The following is a 9,398-nucleotide window of genomic DNA, read 5'->3' on the forward strand; positions in this document are numbered from 1 at the left end:
TCCAAAGACACTTTCTTAGCTCTTGGCTCAAAATTCACTAAAGAACAAAGAAGTCAGCACCTATACGCTTACAAAAATACAATGGAAGAAAACAAACTAGAAGTTATTCTGCAAACTTAGAGGTCTTCAAAAAATGTGTCCAATTCTTGGTACCCTATATCAAATTGGGCAGTTTACAAAGGTTCCAAAAGCACTGACTGAAGCCAGTCAGACAGGCAATACTGAGAGATACAAATACACAAAATACTCTCTAAACCAGACCACGTATGGCCTGAAATCACATAGCAAGTGATACATATCTATGATGCAGAGAATAACAAGACTAGTCTACAGCCTCGCTGATGACATGACAGGACTCCCTTGTTAAAGAGACGAGAAAAGAGTGTCTTAATGCTGTTAAAATAAATATTAAAAAATTAAAACACAACAATAGCAGTACGGCTATACTAAGACACAGCAGTGTTTTGAGCTACATGCTAACATTAGTTTACTAATATTTGTTCAATGATGTTGATGTTAAGCAGGTATAATGTTTACCATGTTCACCATCTTTGTTTTATCGTGTTAACATGCTAACATTTGCTAGTTAGCACTAAACACAAAGTGCAGCTGACTGAAGGGAAATTTAAGTATTTCATAAACCAAAGTATCGAGCAATGTTTGTGTGTAGTAATAAAATTATAAGAAACTGTATGCTACAGCAATAAACAGTACACTTGTTGTGAATGTGTGGAGATTGGCCTGGCCACAGAACCATGAATGGCTTGTACAAACTCTTGTTTCAATCCATCCAGCAGATGTTGAGATCTTTAACAGGATAAATAAAAACATTGGGGGATCACCAAAGTCGGTATGTTTTATCCTCTTGATACCAGGAATGTGTGTACAGAGTGCTGTGGCAAAACATCCATCTGTGAATGCAATATAAAAATCCAGCCACCACTATCCCCAACAACACCAGCAGTCTTATTATGCCATACAAAATCAGTTCTGATCAGTCAAGCTGGGAGATTATGCTCTTTAATGTCCGTAGGTACATTGCTTTAATCAGCTATTACCAACAGATGTAGTCTATTCAACATTGTTTTGTGTTTGTAATTCGTCTCCCCTGATTAAATTCACTTTTATTGGTTACAGACTGCTGCATTAACTATATTCTTTATGCTGTGGGTGGAAAACTTCATGTGTCAATTGGCTGCTTCTAGCTGACTAGAAAGACTGGGCCAAGTGACCTAATTAACATGCTTAGTGTTACTTTTTCTCATTATTGGCGTATTCAACTCTAAAACAAATGGAGACAACGTTGGCAGAGAGCACCTAACCATAACCTTAACCTTGACTATAACCTTAACAATAACACATTTAATCAGACTTCTTTGGCAACATGCCACATGGAATGGAGCCATTTTTAAACATCATCCACCCATAACTTTACCTGTTCATAGTGTAAGTGACTGCTAACCATTTTCTTCAAATCCTAAGCGTGAAAAAAGCCATTTGTAGCACCATTTTTTGTGCAACTTCCTACAATGTAAAGTGACGTTCCTCTCAGATCACTGACCTAATCACTGTGTCTCTCTGAGTTCATCCACCCCGTTGAGAAGCCACATTTTATATCCACATTCTCAATCTTTTGATGACATTTAAAGGTGCTGTATTGAAAATCCATACAATATTGAAGAGACCACAACAGCACTCCACAGTGACGTCTGCTAAGCAATTGTCTTCCTCTTCTATCTTCCAGCCCTCCCTGCAGAGACTCTGTGCGACAAATACATTTTAGGAAGAGCATATACTCCCCATGCACAGTACTTATCTCTATAGATATAGATAGATATAGATATATACGTACATTCATCTTTGCATCATGAAACTGGTTGAGTAGTATTTCATTCCAGTGTCACAGGATGGAAAACAAAAGTGCCATGACTCGTATGACAAAGCCAATATAGCCAAAAGAGTGGCTGAATATGACAAATTTATTAGATGGAACATTATTGACACCAGTATGAGACCTCGAGGGAATTTTGGTTTTCCCCCTCCGCGATTCCATTTTGCTTGTCATGTTGTTGAAGCGGAGTTGACATTGCAAGGTCCATCATCCTGCTCCATCTGCAGCTTTCGTCTTTGGGCATTTAAAGTGTCACATTCCCCTGTCACAGTTCGGGAGCGGTCCGCTCATTAACCGTAATGATGGCGAGTGCTGTGCCCACCCAACCGGAACCATGGCTGTGATTGGGCGATCTCTGCCTGATGAATGAGTGACAGACAATGATGCGGAAGCAATCAGGAAGTGTGAGTTTCACCTAGAATAGCTGTTGTGAAGAGTCAAGGTGGATAGCAAGGTGGATATTTCTCTCAACAAGAGGTTGTTAGCATAATCAAATAGTCCATACACTGTATATATCTGCCATCATTTGAAAGTGGGTGTCTGTGGCTCGGGGGATAGAGTGGGTTGCCCATCAATCGGAAGAGTGGCGGTTCAATCCCTGGCTCCTCCAGGCTGCATGTCAAAGTGTCCTTGGGCAAGATACTGAATCCCGAATGGCCCCTGGTTGTTATTCCACCAGTGTATCAATGTTAGTTTCTGTTTGAGCACTTAGGCTCAGTTTATAATTGTGTGTGAATGGTGAATGCAATATAGTGTAGAAGCGCTTTGAGTTGTCACAAAGACTAGAAAGGCACTATACAAATACACAGCATTTAGAAAGTCTTATTTTTAAACTGCATATGTTTGGACTCCAATGATGTAAACATTTAGACTGAATTTCAACTGAATTTCTTGAATGAACTTCAAGTGGAAGACATCCAAAGTTCGGGGAAAAATGTCCAAGGTCTCCTTGAGGTTTAACAAGGTTGTAGGTTTTGTGTAATGCTTTATCTCAACAGATATGGATAATGAGTGTAAAGCTAATATACTCTGTCATTCTCTGAGTCCTCATTTGATATGTGTATGTAATGACTTTGTACAAGCTGCAGTCTGTCAGCGTTATTTCATTACAGAGCTGCTATATACAGAGCTGCTATGCACCGGGCTAATGCACAATCCAGGAGAATAGGAGTTTTTCTGTCACCACTCCTCCTCCTGTTCAGCTTTTTTTCACTCTGTCATGTTGACATCTTTAAAGTTCTCTCTGTGTTTTCCCTCCACTTTGCCTCCTTGCATTTGACAGATATACCTGCGTTTTCTCGACTATGAGATGGCCAATTCCAATGAATGCAAGCGCAACTTTGTGGCAGTATATGATGGTGGCAGGTGGGACTTTTTAACCTTTCATTTTGATGACTCATACAGAGATTTAAAGTGGACTTAGTTGCTTGTTAATTTTAATCATCTCCTTATTTTGAGATAAAAACTTGCAATTTACAATTGGGCTTTTTCTGATGAAGATTTGAATATTGAATTTTGTCAAGACAAGAAATGAATGGTTAGGACAAGATATAGTTCCCTTGCCCTTGTCTGTCCACGTTAGCTTAGCCTCACATAACCTACTTGGTAACAGACTGAGAGCTAAAGACCAAGACTGATGAACAACTCAGATTTTACTTTACAGGAATCCATTTCTGAGACGTGGAGCAATATCATTGTAATTTTCTATTCAACACAAATTTCAAGCGTTTGTCATTTACAGTTAAAGTAATAATTAATAAAACTTTTTCAGAAAGAGTTAGATGAAAAGGTGAATAACACTCTCATGTATGTACTGTAAATATGTAGCCACAGGCAGCAGTTTAGCTTAGCTCAAAGAGTGGAAACAGTGGGAGTCTTGTCTGTGAAGATTCTCAGTCATCCAGGTCATAGTTATCCAATGAAGGTTAAAATCAAGGGCAACTGGACTTGGTTGAAGATACTGGAAGACGTTTCGTCCCTCATCCAAAGGACTTCTTCAGTTCTGACTGACTGGCAGGGAAACTCAGCTATTTAACCTCAGTGGAGTTTGCCAGGATCATCGATACCGCTGGTTCGTTAGTGTTCCTGGCTGGCGTAACGACAGTCGTTACAGTAGTTAGGACTAACTGAGGCCAAGACTGAACGACCATCGTTGGCATCTTCACCTGAGGCCAATAGGTTATGTTTGTTGAGTTTCCTGGGAAGTGATGAAAGGACCGCATTGTAAGTGGAGGATAAGTGGTGGCGTAGACCCCCTCCTCTGTTCAGCGATGGCTTCTCAACCCTGGTGTAGATGGCTTCCTTGACACCTCTTTCAAACCATCTGTGTTCTCTGTCTAAGATGTGCACCTGGTGGTCCTCAAACGAGTGTCCTCTGTCCTTCAGATGTAAGTAAAGCTAGGGGTCATGAGCACACTGCACCACAGAGCGCACAACATACCAACAAGCACCCAAGCCAGAGAGAAGGAAGAGAACCACCTGAAGGGGGCACTTACAGCCTGTGTATACCCTAAATGGACCTTTGTGAACACACCCACAAGATCCAAGAAGAACAAAACTACAGGGGATGAAGAAAAGAAGGTCAAACACAACAACATTGTGATTCCATATGTGTCTGGAGTATCAGAGAAACTCAGGAGGATTTTCAACAAACACAACATCCCTGTGTTTTTTAAACCCAAGAACACGCTAAGACAGATGCTGGTACACCCCAAAGACACACCAAAACACAAGAAAAGTAATCTAGTGTATGCGGTCCAATGCAGTGAGGAATGCACAGACCTGTATATTGGGGAGACTAAACAACCACTACACAAACGCATGGCTCAACACTGAAGGGCCAATTCCTCAGGTCAGGACTCAGCAGTTTAATTAAATCTGAAGGACGGAGGACACTCTTAGACAGAGAAGATGGATGGTTTGAAAGAGGTGTCAAGGAAGCCATCTACACCTGGGTCAAGAGGCCGTCATTGAACAGGGGAGGGGGTCTACGCCACCACTTATCCCCCACTTACAATGCGGTCCTTTCATCACTTCCCAGGAAACTCAACAAATGTAACCTATTGGCCTCAGGTGAAGATGCCAACGATGGTCGTTCAGTCTTGGCCTCGGGTAGTAGTAACGACCATAACGACTGCTAGCCAGGAACATTTATTCATTTAGCTGACGCTTTTATCCAAATATACATGTCAGAGGTCGCACGCCTCTGGAGCAACAAGAGGTTAAGTGTCTTGCTCAGGGACACAATGGTGAATGGCTCACAGTGGGAATTGAACCCAGGTCTCTCACACCAAAGGCAAGCATCTTATCTATGCACCATCACCACCACAAGGAACACTAATGAACCAGCAGTATCGACGATCCTGGCAAACGACACCACTGAGGTTAAATAGCTGAGTTTCCCTACCAGTCAGTCAGAACTGAAGAAGTCCTTTGGATGAGGGACAAAACGTCTTCCAGTATCTTCAACCAAGTTCAGTTGCCCTTGACTTTAACCTTCATTGGAGTGGGAGTCTTTTTGTCACCAAGAGGTTGGTAGGCCACAATTGGAGACTTCAGAAAGTCACAGCACCTGGCCAAGAAATACACACACATTTTTTGTTTTTGCATTCTTTGTGTGTGGATTCAACAACCAAAGAAATAACATGTTAGTGAGCTTTAAAAGTGCAAGTAGGGGGATTTTTTTACTCGTGGACAACCAGGCTAGCTCTTTTCTCCTTCCTTCCATTCCCATTTATGCTAAGCTAAGCTAACTATCTGCTGGTTCATATTGCGCAGACAGGTATGAGAAAGGTGTCAATCTTCTCATCGAGCTCTCGGCAAAAAAGCAAGTGTATTTTCCAACTACCTATTTAACTATATATGTAGCTATTCCTTTAATACAACAGCCAGATGACAATATTATAGGCAACGTCACTTGCAAATCCGTAACTTCTTTCTATCTCAAGATAATGAGGTATTAAAATTGCCATCAAAGAAAACAATATAAGAGATACAATCTTGAGATAAAGATATAATTGAATCATGAACTACAATAGGCATAAAAACAAATATGAGCTCCCTAACAATCTAACTTGTTATCTTGAGATAACCAGAATACAAATATCACATGATAATGGGCCTATAAAAATATGAGCAACCATGACTGCTCTGATCAGTTTTGTTCTATAAGTTATTTAAACGCACAGCAAATAACCATGCTACCTGATGATAAACTATGTATTCTTATCTCATCCTGTCTTGTCTCAGTTCAGTGGAAGACCTGAAGAGCAAGTTCTGCTCCACGGTGGCCAACGACATCATGCTGGTTTCGACGCTGGGCGTCATCCGCATGTGGGCAGATGAAGCCAGCCGCAAAAGCCGCTTCCGCATCTTATTCACAACCTACCAAGAACGTAAGAGGCAACAGATATCTACCCTCGCACACATGTGCTGTTTATCATAAAGAGGTTTTCACTGCAACATGACCACCTGCTGAGGGAAACTGATTAGCTTTATTATTCAGACCACTACTCAATGAAAGCAACACTGACGCCAAAATAAAACGGGCCCAGTCTTCATTGGTAGCACAGCGATCTCATTTATGGCAAGTTATATCTTTTGTTGTTCATAGGAAAGGTGCTGTCTGAGGTTTCTATTTAGTTTTATTACCATTTAAACAGCAACAAGCAGGAAACCAAGGAATATGAATTCCATTATGGAGAATATTGCCTGTGGGTGATTGTGAATATGACAGTATTGGTGGATTTTAGCTCAGCACTGCAGCACCACAGCACTATTCTTAATGGATAGATAGATAAATGGAAAGAGAGCGAGCTGGAGAGACTCTGAGACAAAGGAATATCAGGATGAGCTACAGTATGTTGCCATGTACCCGTTTTCTTTCAGCCAAACTCCTGGGAGAGATTCAAATTCACACACACACACACACACACACACTGTAAACAAACACAGTCTTCCTCTTTCTCATTCACCGGCTTTCCATTGATGGGGCTTGTAGCTTGACAGGGGTTGCAGAGGGCATTCTTTGTACTAGTGAGGTGAATGAAGAGCGGTCTGAGGCTTGTGAGTATTCAGTGCCTTTTTATGCCACAGATACAAGCACACAGTTGTGCGCGCACACACACACACACACACACACACACACACACTGCACTACTGAACATTGCATCTGCAGTTTTGGAAAATGAAGAGAAAAATCCAGAAAGGATGAGATACAAAACTGAAACAATGCCCCCACCAAAAATTAATCATAACATGATACACATTATGTTACACTTATTCGCTGAATATCTGAAAAATGGTTTACAGTTCCCCTGAAATTTCAAAGAGGTGCTTAGCTCTTTATTTTTATGATGGAAAAAGGAGAAACTATGTCAGATGCTTCTTTTCAGAATGCTCTATTAATGCCACAGTGCATCATATTGGGGTATTAAGAAAATGAAATAATTTTCAGATAAATACATGAACCTAGAATGGGTATTTAAGTGAGTTTAATTAACCTTTCCTTCATGCTGCATGGTTGATTTATTGAACGTCTTAAACTATATCCACATATATAAGGAATCACCAGACCCTGAAGGACAATCAGTCGTCACTCCTTACATTTCTACAACATGTCTGTATCGCTCGCATGTGCATGTTACAGTGATGATGAAGAGATAAGGGGCTAGCTTCTACACCATAGGTGACAGCAGTGGCAGTGGAGTTGTTTGTGTTGTGAAGTCAGTGTCCCTTTTGTAAGGCCTTTTCACCAAGCAGAGCCAGGATGTGCTGTTGCCGGGGCAACACTTCTCCCTAAGTCACTTAGGCGATCCCCAGCTAGACCTCCGTCTTTAGAGCAGCATCCACCACAGCACTGCACCAGCCCTGCCAACAGTGGATGTATACAGGTGGCGTACAAGCACTAAGACAAGTAATTCATTCATGTGTGCTGTCTAAAGTGCTTCTACTGCTGTAGTATGTAGTTAACAGGTTTTTCTTGAACTGAAATCTGTCTGTATAATGCTCCCATTAAAGTTTCTCTTGACTTAACAAAAAAACCCCAACAACTACATACCTTCTATTCACTTGTCTACAACAAATATGGAAAACTTGAAAATGACACCATTTAGTGACATGTATATATCACAGAAAAGTGTTCAATGTGGCGAGCGGTGCAGCTGGACAGGGGTTTGTTGACCAGAAAGCTGGCGCTATTAATAACTACACATTTTATCAAAGTGATGAATTAAAGTAAATAAATACAATTTAAAAATCATCAAGAGAGCAGGCAAGTACAGTCGACAGACATGGACAATGTAAGGTGAGGTACTAGGTGCACTGTGTGCTAAAAAAATACAGCAAGAAGCTATTTAATTCCCCTCCTCAGGTGAAAGGGAGTCATTGTGTTACTACTACAAGGGAGTGTGTGTACCTGTACTGTTACAGGTGCGCTAGCTGGGTTAGCAGTTTATAGGCCTTTTATTTATTTATTTTTTACAATAAGCACTTCCTTGCTACAGTGGATCCCAAGCCTGTATGTTTGTAGGACCAGCAGCTTTTAGAGAACCATTCACAGCTGCTGACGCCCAACTAGATGCTCCAATGGGGAGAGCAATGCTCCCAAATGCAAACCTCCACCTTTACCATCCACGCTGTGTTCACACCTGCTGCAGCTGATACTACTGATGATGCACTGTTTCCACACTCTCTCTCTCACACACACACACACTCCTGCGATGCAGAACTACAGCGTAAGATTTTACTAATTTAAAGTATAAGAAAGTGAAGCCTTTCTTTTCTCAAGAAGCAATTATGTCTAGGTGATAAATGTGCTTGTGTGACATCTGAGCTGTCAGCATTGTTATGCCTCATCGACAGATCCCCGTCTCTGGGGTTGCAGATGAAAATTTGCTCTGGCTTCACTACACATATCAGTTCTTGTTTCTTGCAAAGCTTCTTTTACTGCATGCATGAAAGCATTTGAGAACAGCACAGTATGCTAATGTCTGTTAACATATGGATATTTGCTAGGTCTTAGATCAGATTATATCATCTCTGCGCACTTGTTATCTCAGCTGCTTTGGGATTAGAAAGTATACTGTGGGAATATTTGATTGTAGCATTGTAAAGCAAAGTACAGTAAGATAAGAAGAATTACTGGATGGATGATGGATGGATGGCTGGACGGGTGGATGAGTGGGTGGGCAATTGGCTTTCGCAATATCCAGGGTTTGGAGAAATTCCATGGACCGGGATTTAGTTGATAACAAATGTAGAACATGTAATCCGCTGGCAAAGCCTACTGTTTTTGCCTGGTGCATTTACATCATACAATATAATCTAGCAACTCTTACATATAGAATTCTCGTACTCATGTCTGAGGGCCAACAGGAGTTTGACTAAGAATACAAGCTGAATTGTAAGCATTAGTCAAGTGTTGACCAAAGTACTTTTAAAATACAAATGAAATAATTAAGATGATAACAAAGAGGCAACCGTTACAGACAAAATTTAAGGCATTTTA

At 40.9% G+C, this 9,398-nt stretch overlaps 1 protein-coding gene across 1 annotated transcript in view; it reads left to right on the forward strand.

The window, feature by feature from the left end:
* The window catches only part of LOC119916722 (neuropilin and tolloid-like protein 1), a 30,015-nt gene extending 23,675 nt beyond the window's left edge, over nt 1–6,340 (forward strand). The window contains exons 5-6 of the mRNA XM_038736705.1: nt 3,174–3,256; nt 6,140–6,340. Of these exons, the coding sequence (XP_038592633.1) occupies nt 3,174–3,256; nt 6,140–6,335 (279 nt within the window). The 3' untranslated portion in view covers nt 6,336–6,340. The remainder of the gene's footprint in view (nt 1–3,173; nt 3,257–6,139) is intronic.
* Nucleotides 6,341–9,398: the final 3,058 nt, after the last annotated feature.

This window comes from Micropterus salmoides, unplaced genomic scaffold (genome assembly GCF_014851395.1).
Source record: "Micropterus salmoides isolate LMB-PRFRI ecotype aquatic unplaced genomic scaffold, ASM1485139v1 Ms_hic_scaffold_2122, whole genome shotgun sequence".
Lineage (NCBI taxonomy): Eukaryota > Metazoa > Chordata > Actinopteri > Centrarchiformes > Centrarchidae > Micropterus > Micropterus salmoides.